This window comes from Dipodomys ordii, unplaced genomic scaffold, assembly GCF_000151885.1.
Source record: "Dipodomys ordii isolate 6190 unplaced genomic scaffold, Dord_2.0 Scaffold232, whole genome shotgun sequence".
In the NCBI taxonomy this organism is placed as follows: domain Eukaryota; kingdom Metazoa; phylum Chordata; class Mammalia; order Rodentia; family Heteromyidae; genus Dipodomys; species Dipodomys ordii.
The window spans coordinates 1582681-1607134 of NW_012267448.1; the positions used below are offsets into that span (position 1 = coordinate 1582681).

Here is a 24454-nt window from a genome sequence, read left to right on the forward strand (position 1 = left end):
TAATGTCTAGGCTGTCTTCGATCCTAGAGATTCATCTTCTGCATGGTCTAACCTACTGTCAAGATTTTCTACTTTGTTTTTAATTTTCTTTCCTTCTAATTGGTCAGATTTGATGGCTTCAAATTCTTTGTTGGAGCTTTGTTTTAGTTCTTGTATGGACTTGTTTACTTCCTTAATTTGGTTTTCAGTGTTCGTTCTCAACTCCTTTAGTTGATTGATTATAATTTCATTGGATTCCCTTCCCTTCTGTTGGCTTCATTCAGCATTCCCTTTGTGGCCTCCATGGCTTCCTCCATCTTTCTGTTTGGGAATTCCATGAATGCTTGTATTAAACTTTTATTCTCATCCCTCTCATGCAATTCCTCAATTAATCTTTGATTAGCCTCCTCATGCTCACAAAATTCCTGTATTAATCTTTTTTAGCCTTATCATGCTCACACATTTCCCTATCATGCTCACGTCTTTCTCTATCAGGCTCACACAGAGTCCTTTGCAGGCTTTCAATCTTTTCATTCAACATGTTTACCAGTAGTGTTTGTAGAGCATTTTGGGAACTCTCCTCTGGATTATTCATTAATTGCGCTGTTAATGAATAATGAACAATAATGGGATTTGAGATACCTGAACTTGCCATTTTTCTTGTGTTTCTCTGGCTTGTTCTGCCCATTTGGATATGAAAGCAAAGCCAATTCCATGCTAGAACACTATTTTAAGGCAAGCATCAACCAGAGCCCTGTATTTGTACAGATTGTTTGATGTAGTCAAAATGAGTACAGATACAAGCCGAGCACAGGTGGCTAACACCTGTAATCCTAACTACCTAGTAGGCTGAGATCTGAGGATCATGGTCCAAAGCCAGCAAGGCAAGAAACTGTGAGACTCTCATCTCCAATTAGCCACTGTAAAACCGGAAGTGCACTATGGCTCAAGTGGTATAGTGCTTGCCTTGACCCGAAGAGCTCAGGGACAGCGTCCAGGCCAAGAGTTCAAGCCCCAGGACTAACAATAAAGAATAAAATGAGTACAGAGAGAATCTAGTTCAACAGATGCAATCTAGTTCAATAAAAAACAACTAGAGATCAATCAAACTATGAAAATCATAGAAGGAGTCAGCAGACCAAAAATTAAAAGGGAGAATTATGATGAGGAAATAAGATTAAAGGAATATGGGGAGGGAAAGGGAGAGAGGGAATATAGCCAAGACCTAAATACATAGAGAGGAAAAGGATAGAAGGAAAGAAGAGAGATACAGAAAAACGAAAAATGAACAACAAAAAATTTTAAATTGAATCACTTAAAAGACTATATAAGTATAAGAAAGAAGAAAGAATATTACAATTAAAGGAGTTAAGGCTGAGTTTGTGAATTGAGTAATCGATATCTGATTAAATTATGCACACAATGAAGATCTAATAATCAAAGATGGGTATATATCTAGCAATGAACAGAACACCAATTAAGTAAAGCAAAAAAAAAAGTTCCAAAAGGGAAAAGAATAAAAAGAGAAGTTAAAAAAAACTTAAATTAAAATGATGAAAAAATTAGAAAACATTTTTTAAAATTAAAATTAGATATAAAAACGAATTCTTGGGGCTGGGAAGTTGGCTCAGTGATAGAGCGCTTGCCTTGCATGCCTGAGGCCCTGGGTTCGATTCCTCACATAAGCAAAAAGGAAAAAGCTGGAAGTGGCGCTGTGGCTCAAGTGGTAGGGCACTAGACTTGAGCTGAAGAGCTGAGGGACAGTGCTCAGGCCCAGAGTTCAGGCCCCACAACCAGACCAAAAAAAAAAAAGAATTCTTCATTTTTTTTGGGTGGTGGAATCTTGTGTCTCCCCTGTGTCTGCAACCAGTCTCTTGGTGAGGTCTCTGATTTGCTTGTGGTGTTTGGTTTTCCTGTGGCTTGATTGGTTTCTTAAATCAGTTTGAGCAGGCTGAAAGAAGCTCTGCCTTGCCTGGGACTTTATGACTCTCCTCCCAGGCTTGTTCAGTGAAAGGGTGATCTGCTTTGAGTATCACAAAAGATGGAGATGGCTGTTTCCTCTAACTTGGAGTTTTTATGAGGGAGCTAAGTTTTGGGTAGGTTTGCGGCCTGTCTGCAATCAGTAGATTTTCCCTGATGGGCTATCTCCTGAGACACTCACACAGCCCAGACTGGAGCCATTCTTAGGATTTATGTGTAGTGTGTTTCCAATTGTTTTTCTTTTACTCTCCTGCAGCTGGAGATGCAGTAGGGTAGGGTAACCTCTGGCTCTGTTTACCCAGTGAAGAAATCACTCCTCCATGGGCAGAGCTTCTTCTGCCTGGGAATGGCAATTTTCCCTGGAGGTGGAGCTGAGCCCCGCAGTTTCCTTTGACCTGTTGAATGGCTCCTATTGTCTTCTTCCAAGGCCTAAGTTATGTGCTAGCTGCTCCAGTGGTGGGGGAGGGGTGACCTTCTCACCACTGCTCCTCTGCCCCATGAAAAGGAGTGAGGATATATTGAGGGGTACTTACGTCTTTCCTTTGGTTTCCAGGCCATCCAAGGTCCATGACTATCTGTGCTCAGCAAGATGAAGATTTCTGCTCCTTGTCAGTTCTTGTTGCTGGTGAGTAGAATCAGCTCACACCCCATCTCTGGTGAACTTTGTCCCAGGCTCTGTCTATTGATATGGTGGCCGTGGCAGCAGGAGCCACCACTGCTGCAGACATTAGCAAGTGTTGGAATCTGTCTCCTTAACCAAGCTGCCTGTGGCCAAACTCTCTGTGTTATGATGGCACACTTGGTGTGACTCTGTAGCCTTGGACTTTTCACTGGAACACTAAAACTGGTTTATATGTGAGGGCTTGGTTAGTTGTGTTTTAAAATATCAGATTATTTTGAACATGTTTTAAATTCAATTTGCAAAGTATGCATACAGTTGAGCTCAGAATGAAAAACAGATGCTAAGTTTCTGGAAATGATATATTTTAAAGGTAGTGCTTTTAAGATGGATATAATCGTATGGACAGTGCTAGAAAAACAAAGACTAAAAAACTTTGGCCAACAACCAACAGAATCTCTAATCTTAAACAGTTTACCAATGTTTTTAGAACATTTGCTAGTGAGTTTGGCATTCCATTTGCATATAAATGGATCTTTGAACACTTGTAAATGAGACTTGAATTGCCTAAGGGCTTATAAAGAAAATGGGGAGGTACCCAAACTTTATTCCTAAGGACAGGGGGGAGGTCTAAAGTTTATAGAGGGGTCTAGTCACCCTTCTGGGGATGCCATCCTACACCAAATGAGGGCCATTCTGATTCACAAAGGGCCCTGAGTTTGTTAGGAGTTAATTTTACTTTATAGTCTCCACAAAATCTTTTCTTAATAATTTTAATCATGCATTCCATAGAGGTGACCTAACTATATTTTCCACCCATTTTCTACCTATTTTCCAGATGAGAAGCTGGCACAAAAGGGCCAGAGATTTGGAGGATGAGTAGGGGTTCTGACACACAAGGAGAGATGATTTGCACTCCTCGAAGACCTGGCCAGGAATTGGTACCTTACACAGAGTTCCCACTTGCTCTATGCCAGTGTCTCACACACCCAGCCTCAACACATGATGGCCCTGAGCCTGAAATGTTAGGGACACCAAATGATCTTGCTCTGTTTTCTGAACCCGAGAGTCGCAGTTTCACCCAGACACATATGAGTTATTTGGGTGTCTTTTTCGGGGGGGGGGGGGTGATCAGAACCCTTCTCCACTTAAGGGAAGGCAATGTATTTGAACCTGAGTTCTTGCCTGTCTGGTTGGAGGTGCTCCCAGAACTGGTTCTCGTGGTCTGGATTCCTGTTGCATGTCTAGGAGGATCCCCTGACTTGTTTCTGTGAGGAAGAATCATACCCTCCACCTTGGATCAAGAGGTTGATGATATTCACTTAGTGGCCAGGAAGTGAGCTTTGGCAGCAAGGGAGGTGAAAAATCACTATATCTGATCCAAGCTGATCTTCTCCAAATGTGATAGACTCCTGTCCACCAAATCCAAGTGCCAATTACAAAGGGTTCATGTTTTTTATGCCCCTTACCCACTTGTCTAGTCTTAGATAACTTTCAAGAATACAAACTTTTGGATGGCATTGCCTACATGCTGCTTTGCCTGCAGGGCTCAAGCTCTCCACACTTGTTTGTTTATCCCAGTTCCTCTCCATCTTCCATATCCTACATATCAAATAAGGGAAGGGGTTCTTGGAGATTAAGGACAGCTGGGCCTGAAGTTGCTTGAGGTCATCCAGGACTTTGTGAGACCAAAGACTAGAATCTGTGATTGTGACACACCTTAGGTATCACACACCCTACCATGGGTGGCACCTTACAACTACCAAAGGAAGGCCAATGCTGTACAGGGCTTCTGTATAGCCTGGAGGAGCTGAGCTTGCTCCCTATTGTTGTCTGGCTTGCTGCGTCATAGACATTTGGCCCTATCTGGAGTCTAAGGAGGAGAACATGATATTTTTGTGTGTGCCAGGTTTGGGGCTTGAATCTAGAACTTCACATTCTCACTTGGCTTTTGGCTAGCACTCTGTTACTAAGCCACATCTTTACTTCTGGTGTTTTACTGGTTAATTGAAGATAAGACTTGCACAAAATTTTCTGCCAGAGATCTCAGCCTCTTGAGTACCTAGGATTTTAGGTTACTGGCACCTACCTGATGGTGTCTGCATTTTGTGCCAGCAATGTGAAGGTCCTGTTGGGGAACAATGTCTAGGGAGGAAATTTGCTCCAAGTGGGATTTTTCTTGGAGCTCCACAGTGCCCCTGAATCAAGAGCAGGCACAAGGCTTAGCCAACCTCATTCTGAGCAGTCAGCTCATTCTGATCCAAGTAGAAGATAGGATAAGATCTTGTCTATATAGGGCAGTCTCACTTCTTTACCAACTATTTAACAGGTTAATGGTTAATATCCAGAATACATAAAGAATTAAAACACAGTAGGGGAAAAGATGGCAAAGTAGCAACAGGGAATCATCCTAGCTCTTTCTGATCAGATATTTAGTGTCCTAACAGGCACTTCACCTCAAGAGAATGACAGCAAGGAAAACAAAAATGGAGAATAACAAGAACAAAGAAGAACTTATACTTAACATGCACAGGACAGAAAAATCATAAAGTACCTCTCCCTCTCCCCCAACTCCCATCCTGTACCTGCAGCATGGCTAAGCCACAATAGCAGCCCCCTGGCCATGCTGTGACCCAGACCAACCCAGGAAGTGACACACCTGAAGATTCAGAGTTGCAGATCAGGAATGTGAGACTGCCACATCCAGATGCAGAAAACATTCACCACAATGCTTCCAGTCAGCTCAAAACCAACACCAGGAACTGTGAGTACCCTGCTAAGGACTCCTACCATGCTGACCAACATTTGTGGTAACCCAGAATGCTTCACCTGGGCCCCTCTCCCCACTCTCCCACCCAAGAAGGAGAATGTTGAGCCCTTTAATTCTACCTGTACATAGAATGAGCCTTACCCCAGATACCTGCTCCCAGACCCCAAGTCTCTTTCTTTTCGCTCATCATCATACCAATTTGTTCTTTGAGTTTCATAATTTGTTCTGTAGTACCAGACTCTAACCCAGCAGACACCAGAGAAAAAGAAATGATTATTGTGAGGTCTCTCTCCTCATTCTCCATTTCCTGGTGCTTTACACCTCCCTTCCCTCATGCCTCCCTCATATCTCAGATCTCTGTGGCAAGATCTACATAGAATCCTTGATGGAAAGGAGGTGGTCTTGCTCTCTCTCCATGAAGTATGTGATTGCATGTTTTTCAGTTTAACTTGGACACAAAGCCCATCATCTAACTGGATGGAGTCAGGATTTCTAGGGTCCAGAGAAGGCATTATGTGTGTTCTTCAGATGGTTGTTGTGGCTTTTCTCAACCCAGGAATCCACTGTGGCTCCTGGATACCTGAAAGAGAACAGCAAAATTCCATCTTCCTAGCTTCCATGTGAGGTGAGAATGGTCTGGCAGACTCTCAAATGAGAGTGTCTCCCTCTGCTGGCAGAAACTTGAACCTGCGCTAGGCAGCATCCTACTTCTCTCTTGCTTGGCTACCAAATATCAGCCCAGCTAATACTGTCTATACTTAGGACTGTACCTCTGGGTTGGATGCTAAAAAAAGCTCTATTTTGCTGAAAGTCTACTTTTGTATTGGAGGTTGGACAATGTTATTAATCATTCTGAATGCATGTACCCCACTTTCAAGATACTCTTTTACCTGAGAGGCCTTACCTAAGTAGACAGAATAGCCTGAAAGTAAGGCTGGAGTATCAGTCTCCCCACCTAACATAAAGTGAAAGAGGTAGATTTTCCCTTCTCAACAACCTGTCCCTTCCACTGCTCTCAAACCTACAAGACTTACAAGATATTTCATGGTTTCTAGGGTGATGTTCCCAGTTCATTGAGGAAGATCTTTCAATTTTCTGGAATGTGTGAATCTCTGGTGTATATGAGGAGCACTAGTTTGAAAGTTTGAATCCCACAGGATTTTAAAAAAATTTATTATCTTTAACTGGAGGTGCTATCTTTAAGGAGGTGTTGTTTAACAAAGCAGTATATTAATACAATGCATCTCAATCAGTATTACTTCCTTCAACATGGTCATTCCCTCTGGATCTACCCCTTCCCTTACTTTTCTTAATTTTGTGGTATATACAATGAATTCTTGACTGCATTATCCCCTTCTTTCCCCCTTCATTCATCTACACCTCTCCTCGTAGCCCCACCCACCTTGCATGTACCTATTTCCTGGTCTTAATTTTGTTGGGCCTTGACTTAGTCTTTCTTAAAAAATTATGTTATTTGAGTTCTCTATAGAATCTATTTTTTGGTGGTCATAGGGCTTGAATTCTGGGCCTGAGCTCTTCAGCTTCAGGGGAGTGCTCTACCACTGGAGTCACAGCTCCACTTCTGGCTTTCTAGTGGTTAATTGGAGATAAGAGTCTCATGGACTTTCCGACCCAGGCTGGCTTTGAACCATGATCCTCAGATCTCAGCCTCCTGAGAAGCTAGGGTTACAGGTGTGAGCCACTGGTGCCTGGCTATAGAGTCTATTATACTTACATTTATTCATTTGTAACCACTTGCATACCACCAAACATGTTGCTTATAGATTTATAGGTACATTCTATCTACCACAAATGAGGAAACTATGCAATCTTTGTTTCTGAGTCTGGCTTACTTCAATTAATATAATTTTTCCAAGTCTTTCCATTTTCTTACTGATGTTATAATATTCTTTTTAACGAATGAGTAAAATTCCATTGTATATATAGCACATGTTCTTGATCCATTCATTCATTCAGGGTCATCTGTATATAATGAATAGTCCCACAATGATTATGGTTGGCATGTTTGTGCTGGTGGCTTAACCTTATTTGTGTTATATTGCCTAAATGCCCAAGAGTGGAATTACTGGATCAAAGAGTAGTTTTGTGTAGGTTTTTGAAGAACCTCTGTACTGCTTTCCAGAGTAGTTGAATAGATTACATTCCCACCAGCAGTGTATTGGGGTTCCCTTTTGGCTGCAGCCTTGCCACTATTTGTTGTTGTTTTTGTGTTAGTGGTCATTCTAATTGAGGTGAGATGGAATCTCAGCATTGTTTTGATTTGCATTTCTTTATGGCCAGATGTTGAGCATTTTCTCATGTGTCTATTGTTCATTTCTATTTCTTCTCTGAGAAGTCTTTCTTTTAGTCATTACCTTACTAATTGCGTTGTCGATTTGAGAGTTTAATTTTTGAGTATTTCATTCTTTGAGCTCTAACTATATTCTAGATAATAGGCCTTTGTCTGATGTACAGCTGATAAAAATCTCCTGTTCTGTACACTTTCTATTTAACTTGTTATCTATGTCCCTTGCCATGCAGAAACTTTAAGGTTAATGCAATCCCAGTTATCAACATTTTCTTTGATTTGTTGTGTTTCAGGATCTTTACTTAGAAAGTTTTGACCTGTGCCTAGGAGACCTAGTGTTTCCCCTACCCCTTCTTGTGATCTGGTCTTACATTGAGCTCTTTGAATTTTTGATGATAGATAATAGATGAGAATCTAGTTTCAGTTTTCTGTATGTGAATATCCAGTTTGCCCAGTACTATTTGTTTGTCTTTCTTCCAGACTATGTTTTTGGCTCCCTTATCAAATGTTAGATGGATATAAGTCTGTGGGGTTTTTTCTGGGTCTTCTGTTCTGTTCCATTGATTCTCAGGCCTATTTTTTTGTGCCGGTACCAAGCTGTTTTCATTAGTATGGCTTAGTAATAGAGTTTGAAGTTTGATATTGTTATTCCTCTAACACTGCTGAGGGTTGCTTTTGCTATTTGGGCCACAGAATATGGCTCACAGGATATGAATACAACAAGAAACTTTAATAGGCCTTAAATTCACTTTCTTTTTGAGATTTTAGAAACTTTAGAAACTTTTTTGAGATCTTAGAAATACTTTTCATTGGGGGAGGGAGGAAGATGGGAAGGGATGGGAAGAGGAAACAAAGGAGGAGGCTACAATGCTTGATAAGAAATGTACTCATTATCTTACCTATGTAATTGAAACCCTTTTGTACAGTATTTTCACAAGAAAATAAAATAAAATAAATACTTCTCATTGGTTTTTTAGTCTAGTTTATAAGGCCTTCTATCAAAATGGTCTGCTGTTAAGAGTATATAAGAGTAAACATTTTCATTGAAAATAACCCAGTCTTTAGGGGCTGTCTACTATTCTTCACTGCAATCCAAAGCATCTCTTAATCAAGGCCTAATGTCTTATCAAAATCAAGGAGAGAGCTGTGTGAAGTCTCAGCTAGAAAAGAATAGAGCTTGATTACTTGATAGTATTTTAGGAAACAAAGTAATGCATTAAGCTAGTAAGCTGGTTTCCAAAGAAATAATACTTTTTATGAAATCCAAGCCACAAAAGTATATCTGCTTCTATGGAAATATTATTGATGATGGCAATAAACATGTGGGCTTTTCAGTTTCATGCATCAAACTAAACCACTGGAGTCAATTAAGATACATATTTACATGTTTGAAGTTGAAAGCAACCTTCAGTCAAGTTTTACATTCTGAAGTACTTCTTCTGACTTTCTCTTATCTGATGAGAGAAATGATTTTGATGGACCCTTTTGAAATTTTGATCATCTATATGATATTCATCACATCCAAAACAAAAGAAGTAGAGATCCAAAGAAGCTAAGTCTTTTTAGGGTTCTATTCCACACATTAAATGTATGAAGATATAAAATGGAGGTATTACAACAATCTGCAAAATGAGGAACACCATGGTCATGAGTATCCCATTGAGGACATTTGCTTTGGAAAACTTCAGAGCTTCAAAGAACACCCACTGGGGCTGAGAAGGTGGTTCAGTGGTAGAGCATGCATGTCTTGCATGCATAAGGCCCTGGATTCGATTCTTCAGCACCACATAAGCAGAAAAGGTCAAAAGTGGCACTGTGGTAGAGCGCCAATCTTGAGCTGAAGAGCTGAAGGACAGTGCCCATGCCCAGAGTTCAAGTCCCTGAAGAGCATAAAAGAAGAAAAAAGAAAGGAAAGATGGAAAGAAGGAGGGAGGGAGGGAGAAAGGAAGGAAGGAAGGAAGGAAGGAAGAAAGAAAGAAAGAGAAAGAAAGGGAGAAAGAAAGAGAGAGAGAAAGAGAAAGAAAGACAGACAAAATGAACAATTTGAATACAGACAGGAGCCGGAGCGGCCAGAGCCTGAGCCACCCCGAGCTGAAGCCCGTGCTAGGTAGCCACAACTCCTTTAAGGAGCTGCTCTGTGGCAACTGGACTATTATAATATATATAATATTTTAACCAGAGCCTGCAATCTGAGTAGGGACAGCGGGTTGTACTGGAACTCAAGGGTAGTATCTAAGTGCCATTCTTTGGTGGTGGTGATTTTTTGGCCTCTATATTTTCCTATTTGATGAAGAAACTATAGTTGATCCACTTTGGGGTAATCCAAAACTTGTGATTGTGAATATTGTTACTACCTCAGGCTACCTCACTTCTGATTTGTTATCATTTTCAATTGGAAAGTGATTGGTGACATTCTTTTTGCAATTCATCATTGTACAGCACTGAGTGCATACTACATAGTAATGATCCAAGGAATACTAGTGTTAATTGACAATTTTTGCCTACTTGAAATTCTCAGCCCTTTCATGTGCATGGCCGTCTGCCCTTGTCAATAGAACTGTATTGATGGGTAGGGACGTTTTCTACCAGTTGGATATCAAAAATCCTTTCTGGGCTGGGCCTCCATTTCCACTGAATCCTAGAAAGTCTCTGAATGAGGTGTTGTTATTGCTCTGCTTTACATATGGGAAGACAGGTTCAGGGGTGCCTCTCTTATTCTGAGCTAGGTATCTGGACAGAAGAATTGAGAAAAGGGAAAAGGAAGACACACTCTCTGACCACCAAGCTCCGCCTTCACCCACTGGCTCACTGATCTATCACAGGAACAGAGGGTTGGCCACAGAGGCCGTAATCTCATTCCTTTTGGTTAGGGCCTTGGGTGGCATGATATCTAGAAGCACTCTGATCGGCAGAAGCAGGCCAGTGAGAAGGCTGTGCAGTATCTATAAAGGCATGAAAGTCTCACATCTTTTGATGCTGCACTTGGCTAATGGTTTCCATGGACAACATCTGGGAACACAACGCTCAATTTGGAATAACCAGGCTGATGGTTGTATCACAAGCTGGGCCACTGGTGTCTTAAACTCTTGTTGTAAGGTGTCTGCTTGAGGACATGGTTTTGGTGCTGAGCATGGGGAGCACTCCGTTGTCTATTGGTTCTGCTGTGGAGACTCCATGGCGCCTGGTCTTGCCCCATCCCAGGAGCCTTCACCTAGATATGGAGGCCTCACAGGGCCCCAAAGTTACAAACTCAATTCAGAGCCCAAATTAGGAATGATAGAGCTGACAGGAGTGGTTTGGGGGGCGGGAAGACAGTAGAGAAGAACCTTGCTCCTCAGAATAGGAAGACCAGGCTATGTATTCAGTGGTCAGTTTGAATATTGAAGCTACATTCAAGCATCAACCCACCAATCTAATGGCTGGAGGTGAGCTCAGAACCCCGATGCACAAAAGGCATGTTGACAACCCTTACACCACTTGGGCAGAAACAGCCACTGGTCTCAGGGGGAGAGGTGCGTGAGTCCCCAGCTGAGGCGGGCTGACCCCCAGAGGTAGCATCACAATGATTCCCTGTGAGAGAGGTTTGTTTGTCCCCAGAAAGACAGCTATAGGGGAATAGCCATAGGGGAATACACCAGGACCCTTCCACCCCTCTGCAACTAAGAAGGCCACAACCACTCAGGGTTACTGAGAGGCCACGCAGAAGGCAGAATAGTGGAAACCAAATCTATAGACCTAAGAAAACAAAGATACAGTAGCAAACTCTGATGTCCAGATTAATGAAAATTTCCATCCAATGCTTTGCAGTCTGCTCCCTCTATTCTCCAGGGACTAAGGACAATTATGGAAAACCATGCCATTTGAGAGCTGGAATAAATTATTCTATGGGCCTACCCAGGAGCTGCTGTATCTGATGGTGGTCTGCCCAGGGTCGGTCCTACAAAGAAGGTGGCTTGGAAGAAGCAACCCCCAGAAAGTGTCTCAAGAAGAATCTTTCCTACTTGGGGGCAGATGATCAAGGCACCTCCCATGGAAGCATCCACCATATCACCAATCTCAGGTGCTCCTATGGTTGCAAGTTATAAGACACCCTCCACTCTGCATCCTGGACCAAATCAGTCCATGCAAGGCAACACTTCAGTGAGATATAGGGCTTGGAGAAGAAGGGAGACTCGGCCCATGGTCAGAGAAAAATCCTGTCCCGAAGGCCCAAGTGAGTAAACCTTCCCCTTCTTCTTTCACCAAGCACTTCCTTCTACCAGTACACACATCTTTATCTATTTCCCAATTGCCTTTTGAGTAAGGTGGTCACTGGAAGCCCACAATCATTAGGAGGCTAAGTCCAGGGTCCTTGTCAACATGGGTGGACATAATGAGAGCACTTTGCAGTCATAGTTTGCCAGGCTCAATGCATTTTCTGCCCTTTCAGACAGTCTGGGATGGAAGGGAAGCCGGCTACAGATTTCAGTTTGGAGACTGGTGGTTTAGCTTCAGTGTCTCATCAGTCTCCCAATTCATCCCTCTCAACTCTTCTGCAAGCCTGCCTGGCACAAGATCTGGGGTTTAGGGTACCCTGCATTTCTCCTTGGTCAGCTCTGAATCCTGGCCTGAAGCTGACAGAGGCAGAAAGTGATAATTAAATGACCTTCTCACAATGGATGGAACTGCATACAGACCATCATATTAAGTGTCTAAGCTAGACTCAGACAAATATGACATGATTCCTCTGATGTGCAAAACTAGCTATGAAGTAAGTAAATGGACATGACCACAAATGTGGAAGCATTTGAGGGAACTTGAAGGTGGGAAGGGAAGAATTAAGGGCAGGAGTATGGGGAGAATGTGAATGAACAGGTCATACCGAAAACCATTTAATGAATTACAAGATATTTTTAAAGGAGGGGAAGGAATAAAACAGTTGTGAGGAAGTGAATATGATTGAAGTATATTATATGAATGTATGGAAATATTACAATTAAACGCCCATGTCTATTAAACAACAGGGAATGAAAAGATGAACAAAATGAATTGTTTAAATAGGGAAAATAACCAAGCATCCCATTTCCCTGTTTTCCCTTCTTCACCCCAAATTCAAAAAGAAAAATTCTGTTTGCATCCAAATTACAGGCCAGGTCCACTTTACCTGTTCATGCGTAGAGGAGAATTCTGCAGTGGTGACCGCTGTACCAGAGTTCCACATGTTCCAATGTATTTTCAGCCCTTCCCCTCCAGAGTCAGGGGTACATCACACTCACAGACCCTGCAACTTTTGATGAAGTGTTGAGGGTATGATATCAATGAAAATGACTGATGGGATTTGGAGGAGAATGGGAACTCAAAATTCTGTTTCGAACAATCAGCCTACACATGCAGTAAAGACGGGGTGTGGGCAGCCCTGTCACATTTGGAGAGAGGGACAGGGATTCAAACTTCTGTTTAGGACAATCTACCTACACAGGCAGTGCTTTCAGAGGACACAGGCTGTGGGTAGGGCTAATCTTGGGCAGCCATATTGTCTTGCAGGTGAGTATTGTGCAGAAGGATGATTAGTAACAGCACCTAAACTTCAACCTAGGAGTAGACTTTCCGTGTAACAGATTCTTTGCTAGTGTCCAACTCAGAGCTATACTCCTAGGGGAACACAGTGGAGCTGGAGTAATATTTGAAGACAAGAACAAGGCGTATCTTCACAACAGTGGGGTTACTGGGCAGAGCAGGTGCAAGTTTCTGTCAGCAGAGGGAGATGCTGCCTCATTTGAGAGACTGTCACATCGTTCTCACCTCACAGGGAAACCAGAAAACTGGATTTTTGGCATTCTTTTTCAGGTGCCCAGATACCACCTAACAGCCATTTGGAGGACGTGGTTGTGCCGGGGTAATGCTTTTTCTAGCCCCTAAGAGTATTGGCCCCAGCTAGATATTGTGCTCTGTCCAGGTTAAACTGATATACATGCACCCTACCATCACAAACTCCATGAAGAGAGAAAACCTCCTCTCCAACAAGGATTACTGTAAATCAGTCACAGCACTGTGGGATATGAAGGGAGGCAGGTTAAGGCCTCAGGCCTGATATGAGGGTGAAGGGAGGAGTACATTAATCAGCTTAGTAGCAATCATTTCTCTTTCTGTCTGCTGGGTCAAGTGTGTGATGATACATACTCATATACAGAAGATCAAGGAACAACTGGGTACGAAAGACTGCAGGGCAAAGGCAGTTTGGGGAGTGGACACTGGGGTAGGGCTGTCTGCTGGTATAGGGCATTACATGTAGCATCCCCCTAGAAAGAGAAGCCAAGCAGGCTTTGCCTTGAGGCTTTGTTATATTGACAAATGAGGCATGCTCAAATTGCAGTGCATTGTCTAAACATGGCATGAGCTCTGCCAACCAGAACCAGATATCTCATCTCTTTCTCTGAGGAATATATGTATATATATATATATATTCATATTTATTTTCCCTATACATATTTGTTGGTGTGGAATTATCTGTATTTATTCTTTCAGGTTTGTTTTAGAGTGTCTGCCTGCTTGCTTCCTTGTTTTAACAAATCTGGATGATTTCCTTATGTCCCATCCTAGACAAATGCTAGTTTAGGTTGTTTTGATGTAGAAGATATTTTTACACTCAGCCGTGGTGATGGGTGGATGATAGGTCTTAGAGCTGTTTAAGACTGGCTAGACAGGAGGGAAATTGCAAGGTTGTAGGTTCTCAAGGAGGGAGACAGTGGAGGAGCAGAAGTGATTCTTGCATCCCTGTCTGAAGTACCCACTTATGCTTCTCTGTTTCAGATTCTATTCAGTCCCTCACTGAAAAGTTCCAGTCCTTTCGATGTGTTTACTTCACATTACACCTTCTCACAATTCAGACTATTCAAGACGACCTCTGTTTTGCTCTGACTCTACTCTGCTTGTCAGGCTGAACCCAGCATCTTCATGTAAGACAAGCAGTCAGTACCTGTGGAGCCCAGGAGTTGAGGCCCACCTACTTCTTTACAGTTTTCTCCAGCCAATTCTTTTTTTGGGGGGGCCTGAACTCTGGGCCTGGGTGCTGTCCCTCAGCTCTTCAGCTCAAGGTTAGTGCTCTACCACTTGAGCCACAGCACCACTTCCAGCTTTTTTTTTGCTTATGTGGTGCTCTACCACTGAGCCACCTTCCCAGCCCCAGCCAATTCTTCTTCTCAACAACTTTGTTTCCCCCACCCACCTAAGTTGACAGCATTTTCAAAATAAAGTGCATCTTATGATCTGTGCACTCTCTCTCTCTCTGGGAGTGGTAGTCATGTTAACAAGAGAAGGGTGGAGGGCTGCTACATCTCATGGCAGTGAAAGGACAGTACCACTGGCTTTGTAAGGTAAGCCTTTTTCCAAAATGGAGTCTGTGCCCACCTCTGAGCAGGTTCACTTCACTCAGGCTTACTGTGGTTTATGCAATCTGGGTTCTGGATGGATTTGGCTTGATCACACTAACTTGTTGCCCTCTCCTAGCACCCTTCTTTCCAGAGCTGTAGTCCCTCCTGCCTTTCCTTGATTTTGCCTTCCTACTTATCCTCCTCTCACCCTTCTTTTTTTGTGACAGTCCTGGGGCTTGAACTCAGGGCATGGATGTTGTCCCTGAACTTTTGAACCCAGGGCTAGCACTCTACCCCTTGAGTCATAGTCTCACTTCCAGATTTTTGTTGGTTAATTGGAGATATGATTCTCATAGACTTTCCTACCAGAGCTGGCTTTGAACCACGATCCCCAGACCTCAACCTCTTGAGTCACTACAATTACAGAGGTGAGATAGTAGCATGTGGCTTGCTGTCGCTCTTCGTTCCTGTTCTGAGCAACCTTGATCTCTCCAATAGCTCCCCACTAGTGGTCTCTCTCCTAGAATAGTTTCAGCAGCTGTTACAAGTTCCTGTTATTCTCTACTTCCCTCTTATTTGGGCTCATTCATCCCTTTGGACTTATTATCTATCTCTAATGCCATCATATGAAGAGACTATACTCAGCTAGATATTGGTGCTAACCATAACCCAAGGCAGTGCGATGGGATACTGGGCAAAAGAAAATTAGAAAATACAGAGACAGGTGTAGAGAAAAAGAAGAAATTTAGCAGGGACCATGGATTCTATGGTTCACTGGAACTTGGGCCCCGAGTTCCTACAAGCAAGCATATTTTTTTGAGTTCACACAGGAAAGTTACCATGGATATATGCAAAATAAAGCATCTATACTAATATCACAATCAGAGCTAAAACAGAGTTTGTAAGAAACAATAGTTCCCTTGTTTTGAGACAGGAGACAGCAACTCAGGGAAATTCCAAATGTGTAGTCCACCTTATCTAGCCTCCAAGGTTAAGCTGTCAGCCCTTTTGCCCAGTCTTCGATGTCCAGCTGCCAGCCTTTCCAGCGCTAAGGAAAAGGGTGGTGTTCCAGTTCCTTAACCCTCTCCAGAGCTCTCTGTTTTAATGCTTCCATTTCTAGTTCTCAGCGATCTGGGTACTGTCAAGATGGGGTACCAACCTCTCAAAACTTTTCCAGGTTTACAGCTCACCTTCAGGGTTCCCTACAAGATACTGTGTAGTTTTTTCAGTTTCTTCTTAGCCTTCTTCTTGGAAAGAAATTCAGTTTCCATACCTGATAATTTCTACTTCCATATAAGTAGAAATCTTGATCACATCCCATTGGATGGTAAAGCAAAGGTAATATTTTGGGGTAGGGGGAAATGAGGATAGTGGGAACAGACAAAAGTAGAGGTTTGTCTCTGTGTTGAAGGCAAAGACATACATCTGTCTTATTGCCACTGGGCTATGCCCTCCAGCATCCAGAATAGACAGTCAGGGAATAGAACTGCCACATCCTCCAAGTCATGACCCTAAGTTGAAAAGTGTCAGTCAATTTCTCATGAAACATCCTTATGTATATGAGTGATCTTGGAATGGTATAATTCCATACTCCTATGACATATATTTTCAGGTACCTCATGCTTTTGTGTCTCTTCTGTGGTGTTACCTCTATCATTAGACAGTTGAGAGGATGGTTTTGTCAGCCCTGGTTCAATATATTGTAGGCCTGAGAATCAGGGCCAAATTCATATTTAAGTGAAGTAAGTTGACTGAAATAGGAAAAATCGGAGGTCTGCCAGTTTCTATTCCCACAAAACTCTGTGCTTACAGTGTTACAGGGGACAAACAGAGATAGAACATTCCAGATATGTTCATCTTCCTTACATCAGAGGGCATTTTTCTAGTCCTAAAACTGGAGGGCCTACGGTTAAGATGAAGTAGAAGTCATCAATCCTAGTGACAAGTAGAGGTCTCTTCAAGTGCTGGTATCGTTGGCATAGTCAGGTGAATAAGATGTCTCAAATCCTATGCTGTGGAATCTTCAGCTCCCATTCCCTGCATAAGGAACAGGAATTCTCTCTCTCTCTCTCAATCTCTCTCTCTCTCTCTCTCTCTCTCTCTCCTCTTTCTCAAAAAAATCTCTTGTGTGGGCTGGGAAGGTGGCTCAGTGGTAGAGCGCTTGCCTTGCATGCTCGAGGCCCTGGGTTCGATTCCCCAGCACCACATAAGCAAAAAAAGAAAAAAGCCGGAAGTGGTGCTGTGGCTCAAGTGGTAGAGCACTAGCCTTGAGCTGAAGAGCTGAGGGACAGCGCCCAGGCCCAGAGGTCAGGCCCCACGACTGGACCCCCCCAAAAAAAATCTCTTGTGGATGAAATGATGATGTGCAGGTTGGCTTCCTCAGAGTAGCTGTTTTCCCCTTCCTCTTTAAAGCAGTAGCTCCTATGTGAGCTAGCCATATCTTGAGCTAAAGGAGAACTATGCAAGGTAGGCCCATGGAGCATGGGTCATGGTTGCTGCCACATGGCCCCATATGCTCTTGTCCCTTCTGGTCTCCACAGGTTTAGCTTGTAGAGTCAGACTGTAGTACACGAAGTAGGACAATCACCATCCCAGAGCAACAATGGATCAGAGGGAGCACTTAAACCAACTACTACAAACCCTACATGGGTTTGGGAAGATGGGCTTGATTACTTAGGCTATGGTTGTTAGCCTTTTTATCTCCATCTTGTTACCCAGTCTGCCACCTTAGACCTTCAGCAAAAACAAAACTGCCTTTCCCTGAAAGGTGACATAGGCTTTTACCTGAAAACAGGTGACACAGGTAACTGCAATCTCAAATGGCAGCTGCTCCCCAAAATGCAATTTCCCTCACTCGTGTTCTGCAGTTACAACTGTAAATGTTAGCCCATTCCACAAGGCAGTTTCCCACTTTCATGTTCCACTTGAACCCAACCCTGAAAACTGTTTATAGCTCTGCCTAGCTTCTACTCTCTGCCTGTGAGGTAGCCTGTCGGGTTACTGACATTAAAACTCCTTTTCCTTTGTTTGTGACCATGTGTCCAAGTGATTTTCTTGAGGAAGGCTTTCCATGATTCTGACCCTATCCCTTTTATCAGAAATGTAACACAAATGACTAACTGAAGATGTCTCATACACACTCTCCCATTAGTTTCTGTTACCAGAAATGTCTAGGCCAGTTACAAATAGACTAAGTCTCAGGACTCACAGCTGCCCTGGGAGGCACTGAGCAATTGTCAACTGTGGAGAAGCCTGTTGAGGAAACCAGGTCAGGATATGCACAGCCTTTGGTGACTATCTTTGTCAGCCCTGTTCCTCCTTCTGAACGCACAGTCTCTGCTACATATTCAGACTTCTCCTACAGGATGGTGTTACTATAAGGTGCACAATATAATACTGGAAGGAATTGAGTCTCTGTCTCTATAGTAATAAACACCAGAAGCTCATTATCTGACCAGAGGTTCAGGTCGGTTAATTCTATCTGGGCTCCATTGGAAGGAAGTAGGTAGGACCCCTCTACTTTTTCCCTCAGTCAGCAGAAATGGGACTGGAGAGCTCCATGTCCTGCTGTAACTTGTACTACTCATCTCAAATTGAGTTCAGAATGAGATTGTCTGGCCCACAAGCCTACCCTTTTTATAGGGGTACTATAGAATCCCAAACAAAGTCCCATATGACAAGATATCAGGGCTCCCTGCACTTCATTCCCAACATAACCACTTACTTTTTATCAGAAACGGTATAATCCTGAATAATCTTGGTCTTCTCAGGCTATGGGGAGGCCAAGCATAGTGTTGGCTTCCCTTTGAGGACTGTGAGATGCCACCTCCTATAGGAGATTGTCCTGGTAAGTCACAATCACAGATTCTAGTCTTTACTGTTACAAACTTCTGCTTAACCTAGGGCAACTTCAGGCTTATTTATCTTCAACCTCCAAAAATTTCTTCCACCGTCCACCACGCCACATTATCCATTTCCTCTAAGAGAAAAGTGGATGCTCCTGTTTGGGAGGGTTTGTTCAGGTATGTTGTAACCACCAGCATAGATAATACAGACAATCCCTGTGGCTTCTGTATTTCTTCATCACCCATTTCCTATAAGAACAAAACAAACACTCCTGTTTTGAGGGACTTGTTATGTTGTGGCCTTCAATGTATCCACAGAGATTATCCATGTGGAAGAACAATGGCTGGGCACAGCGGCATATACATTTCATTCCCAGGAAGAAGTGAAACACACACAGGAGGATTGCCAGTCATGCCTGATTTTTCATAAAGCTAGACACTCTTTCAAAAATAACCAATGCAGGTCATTCTTACTGAAGAGATGAGTTGATTTACCCTATGGAAAACTTATTTCAGCTGGGCACTGGTGGTTCATATCTATAAACTTAGCTACTCAGGAAGCAGTTTGGGCAGGAAAGTCTGTAAGACTCTTTTCTCTGATTAACCACCACAAAGCCAAAAGTGGAGCTGTGGATCAAGTGGTAGAGCACTAGCCTCAAGTACAAAATCTCAGAGACAGTGCCTACACCCTGAGTTCAAGCCCCAATACTGCTATGTGCATGTGCACATGTGCGCGAGCACACACACACACGTGTACATATGTGTATGCACATGCACATGCACACAAAGAAGAATAGTTTTTCCTAATAAACTTTCAGTTAAAAAATCTGTATTGGAATTGGTACCTATGACCTCCACATAAGACACAAGGTATCTGTATGTTCCAGAAATACCATAGCCTTTCTTTGAGAGAATAAGGGTCATCATGTCCAAGGTCTTCTGGTGAGTTTTGTGAGAACAGTAAAAGGGATGGGTATTGAGGAGAAAAACATCCAAATAAGGGGGTTCTGCTTTGCTTCTAAAACAATCCTGCCTTACCAAGCAATGCTCTCTCAGGAAAAAGATGTGGGCCGGCTGCTCTCAGTCAGCCACATTGTCCTGCAAGGAGGTTTAGGCAGTGAGGGTGATTAGTAACTTCCCAAACTCTAATTCAAACATAGGCTTTCAATCCAATAGTCATATTTTTTGTATATGCCTGTAATGGAGCTTGAACTCAGGGCCTGAGCACTGTTCCTTAGCCTTTCCACTCAAGGTTTATGCTCTTCCAATTGATCCAGAGCTCTGTTTCTGGCTTTTGGTAGTTAACTGGAGATAAGAGTCTTTCTGCCTGGTCTGGCTTCAAACCATCATCTCAGCCTCCTGATTAGCTAGGATAATAATCATGAGCCACCGGTACCCCACAACAGAATCTTTCCCAGCATTGGACCCAGAGCCACAGTCCTAAACGGATACAGTGGTAGCTGTAGTGACATTTGGGAATCCAGATAGACAGATCTAGAGAAGGGAGAAGCTGCTGGGCTAAGCAGGTACAAGTTTATGCCATCAGAGGGAGATAGTACCTCACCTGAGAGTCCATAGATCATTCCCACCTCAAATGGAAGCCAGAAAGCTGGCTTTTGGTGTTCTTTCAGGTGACCAAGAGGTACATGTACATTTTCCTGGTCTAGAAATTCTTCAAGAATCGTTTCAAGAACAGGGTCATTTCCAGGTAATGTCTCCTTTGGCTCCTAGAAATGCTGACTCCAGCTCGATGGTAGGTTCTATGTCTAAGTTAAAGTGACAAATGTAAAATTTTCAATTATACAACCCATGGACAAAAGGACACCCCCTTTCCATTAAGGATTGTGTGAAAATTGTGACACAGGGTTGTACTACACGGGATGTGTAAGGCATTACAGCAGGTTGGAGGGTGATCAGAGAGGACAGAACATTAATCATTTCATGTCTGGTGTCTGCTAGGTTAATGTCTAGTCTTACAAAAAGATTTAGAGACGTTCAAAGAAAAACTAGGTATGATGGTTGAGGGGCAAAGGCAGAGTCTGCCGCAGAAAGAAAGTTGAGGGTCTGGGAGCAGGAACCTTGGACAAGGATCACTGTAGGTACAGGCAGTATTACAGGAATGAAAATTCCCCCGAAAGGAGAAAGCAAGCAGACCTGACCTGGAATCTAGTGTGTGTGTTGACTGCTGGCTTGTCCAAAGGACAATGAATTGTCAAAATTCAGTGTGTGCTCTATGTCAACCAATCCTAAAGATCTCCTTCTCTCAGGCCCTTTAGAGATACTTCCTTTATTTTCCACATTAGAGTTAGTTGGGCTGGCTTGTCTTATATTTGTTGTCCCTTACTTGTTTGTTTGATTTGGTGCTGGGGCTTGGACTCAGGGCCTGAGTACTGTTTCTTAGATTTCCATGAAGGCTGGTTCCCTACTATTTAGGCCACAGCTCTACTCCCAGCTTTTTTGTGGTTAATTGGAGATAAGAGTCTTATGGACTTTTCTGCATGTGTTAGCTTCAAACCACAATCCTCTGATCTCAGCCTCCAGAGTAGGTAGGATTACAGGGGTGTATTTAAGAAGTCTCAGATTTACACTGGCTTGTGCCTTTGCCCACTTCTGGTCATTGTCATTGTTGCTGCTGAGGCTGCTGACCTAGGCCTGAGGCGGAGAGGGAAGCAGGATGTAGGCAGGAGTGAGAGGAGGTAGTCTAGGAGTTAGAACAAACCCTTCCTCAATGCCTGGGGAGATAGACCCATTGGAGCCACCGCTGCTACTGCCTTTGTGGCTACTGCTGCTGCTTTTCCACCTACCCGCCCACAGGACAAAGCTGAAAACTGGTACTAGGCCAGGTCCTTGTCCCCTGGTAGCAGCCACCAGCCTAGCCTAAGCTTTGTAACCCATCTGTATGGTATTTTCACAATAAATATGTATATATATACACACACACACACACACACACACACACACACATATATATATATATATATATATATATATATATATATTTTGGGTCCGGTCGTGGGCATTAACTCTGGGCCTGGGTGCTGTCCCTCAGCTCTTCAGCTCAAGGCTAGCGCTCTACCACTTGAGCACAGCACCACTCCCGGTTTTTTTCTTTTTGCTTATGTGGTGCTGAGGAATCGAACCCAGGGCCTCATGCATGCAAGGCAAGCGCTCTACCACTGAGCCACCTTCCCAGCCCCTATATAAATATTTTTTAAAAGTATACTATATTTCAAATAAAAAAAAAAGCTGCACCATTTCCACTTGTACCATGTCCGTCAGCAACTTGGCACTGCTACCTCATGACTATTGTACCATGCCCAGGGGGAACAGGATGCTATTCTCCACCATGCTGGGAGGAATAATTATGATCACAAGTTCCTGTTATACTGTTGCAATTCTCCCATAGCTTAGTCTCCACTATGTCATTGCCTGATATTCCTGGAGTCATCAGCACTGACACTTTAATCAAAGACCCCAAAGTAGAAGGAAACAATTTGAAAAATTTTAACAATCATGACAGGAAATGTGCAGTTGGGGATGATGCTCTGTTTGAAATGGGCATCTGATGTTCCCGCAAGGAATAGAAGAAAAGCAGTAATGCAGATACCTGTGTAAACGTGATTTGGCCATTTGCAGCAATAGTTGAAAAAAGATGCAGTCCCAGCAGTCCCAGTGCAGCCTCACCTCCTCCTCTCCATTTGGGTGCCAAAAGATGGGGGATAAGGTTCATTTCTCCTCCTTGTTTGCTGCCCTTTGCCCAATTACACAGATTACTTTGAAAGCCCTTGAGGTTATTTCTATAAAACTAACAGTTAAACTGTGGCTTCCTGTTCATCTTATATTGAGAATTCCCTTTTTGCTCTCAGGTTTATCCCGAATCTACTACCAATCTGTCTATGGTGTCTGGAGAAGAGATAAGTCTCCTCTCTACTAGCCCACTGGTGATTGATAAGGTGATGGGGAAATGATTTTTTTAAGACAGAGCTGCTCCCCATTTAACCTTTCTGTTTGTCCTTAGAGACAACTCCTGTAGCATTACCATGTGACATTGTTTTGATATCTGCTTCCCTTCTTTCCTTGGGGATGAATGCACTCTATCTTTGGTTCATCTTCCCATTCCTTCCCCCCTCCTTTTCTTACCACATTTGTGCAAATATGTTTAAACTCTTCAACAGAAGAAAACCCAGTGATTTGCTCTTCTGTTGTGCTTTCCTGTGTGCGTCTTGTTGCTGGCAGATTTTTCTTGTACTACGAAGTCCAAATGATTTTGTTTGCTCCTAGAGTAGGTTCATATGAAATAATAGAAGGACTTGAAATTCCACTTGGTAGACAAGGCCTGATGGTGGTATTCTGCCAGCTAATAACTGAGAATGACTTTCAAATAATGTTGAACCATTTCAGTACCCCATCTCAGCTGTCACTGTATTAAAATCAGATGAACATTGTAAAAAAAAAATCCACGACATGGAAGTCTTGGTTTTGTGTCATACAGCACCCTTGAGAACTACTGGTTCAAATTCTTTGGTGTAGGACATATTTTGACATTGTTATGATGGGTGAGGGGAGATAAGTCCTAATGAACCTGGGTTTTTAGACTGAAAGTTTGAAATTTCTTCAATCTTGAGAGAAGGGGACAAACAGCTGAAATATATGTCAAAACTATTTGTGTTAAGCCTAGTACTAGAAACACCATTATAAGGCAAGATACAAGAGGAAATAAAAGTCAGGGGAAATACAATTGAATAAATAACTCCATGAACTACTAAAAACATGTTTGGAGCCATCAGAAATAGTCATTCTTGACTCCCTTTAAATAGAAAGCCTTGGACAAAAATATTAATTTTCCATAGAGAGACTTTAAAGATAGTATGATTTTTATACATGTATGTATAAAAACACCTCAGCTGGAACAGGTGACTCCCTTTGGATCTCGGCAATTTCTCTTGTGTGAACAGTCTTTTTTTCCAAATGGATTCTGAACTGCCTTTCTTTTGAAGATTTGCTGATAAAGCACTCTGTACTTTCTCAAAGTCTCTTCTCACTGTGATTAACTTTTCCCAAATGATCTGATCTTGGAAAGAAAGGCCAGGTGAGAGTTAGTCCTTTTGGCCAATTGATATAGTCCTTTTAGTCAAATTGAAGCCAACAGAGAGACTACAAGGAGTGGCTCTTAGATACGTTCCCCTGACAATTTATTAACTCTAATATTGTCCTCCTTGTCCTCCTGTAGAGTTTTAAAGTTTACAAGAAAAAGCAAACCAAAACAGAGGCAACAAAAGGAAATACATAAAAGCAAATTCAATAAATAAGTCCTTGCTAAAGTTATTTTTTCATGGGATAGAGTGCAAATGCTCCAGAGAAGGACCCAAACTGTAATGGCAAGATACTTAAAAAGTCACAAAACAAAACACTGTAGCATTGACAGGATAGCATAATTTTTATTATATATAACAGTTTAGGATAAAAATGATTGACATAATTTGATTAGTATCATTAAACTCTCCTTCCTACAATTACGAATGCACACATATAAGCCTGTGAAAGTTAGCATCCCAACTCCAGGTACCATGGCTGATGCCCATAAACTTAGCCATTCAGGAGGTG

The 24454-nt window shown here is 42.6% G+C and overlaps 1 protein-coding gene across 1 annotated transcript in view; it reads left to right on the top strand.

The window, feature by feature from the left end:
- Positions 1-22416, top strand: part of LOC106000650 (uncharacterized protein CXorf49 homolog) — a 37096-nt gene extending 14680 nt beyond the window's left edge. The window contains exons 6-8 of the mRNA XM_013035936.1: positions 2513-2584; positions 13483-13531; positions 22257-22416. Of these exons, the coding sequence (XP_012891390.1) occupies positions 2513-2584; positions 13483-13531; positions 22257-22416 (281 nt within the window). The remainder of the gene's footprint in view (positions 1-2512; positions 2585-13482; positions 13532-22256) is intronic.
- Positions 22417-24454: the final 2038 nt, after the last annotated feature.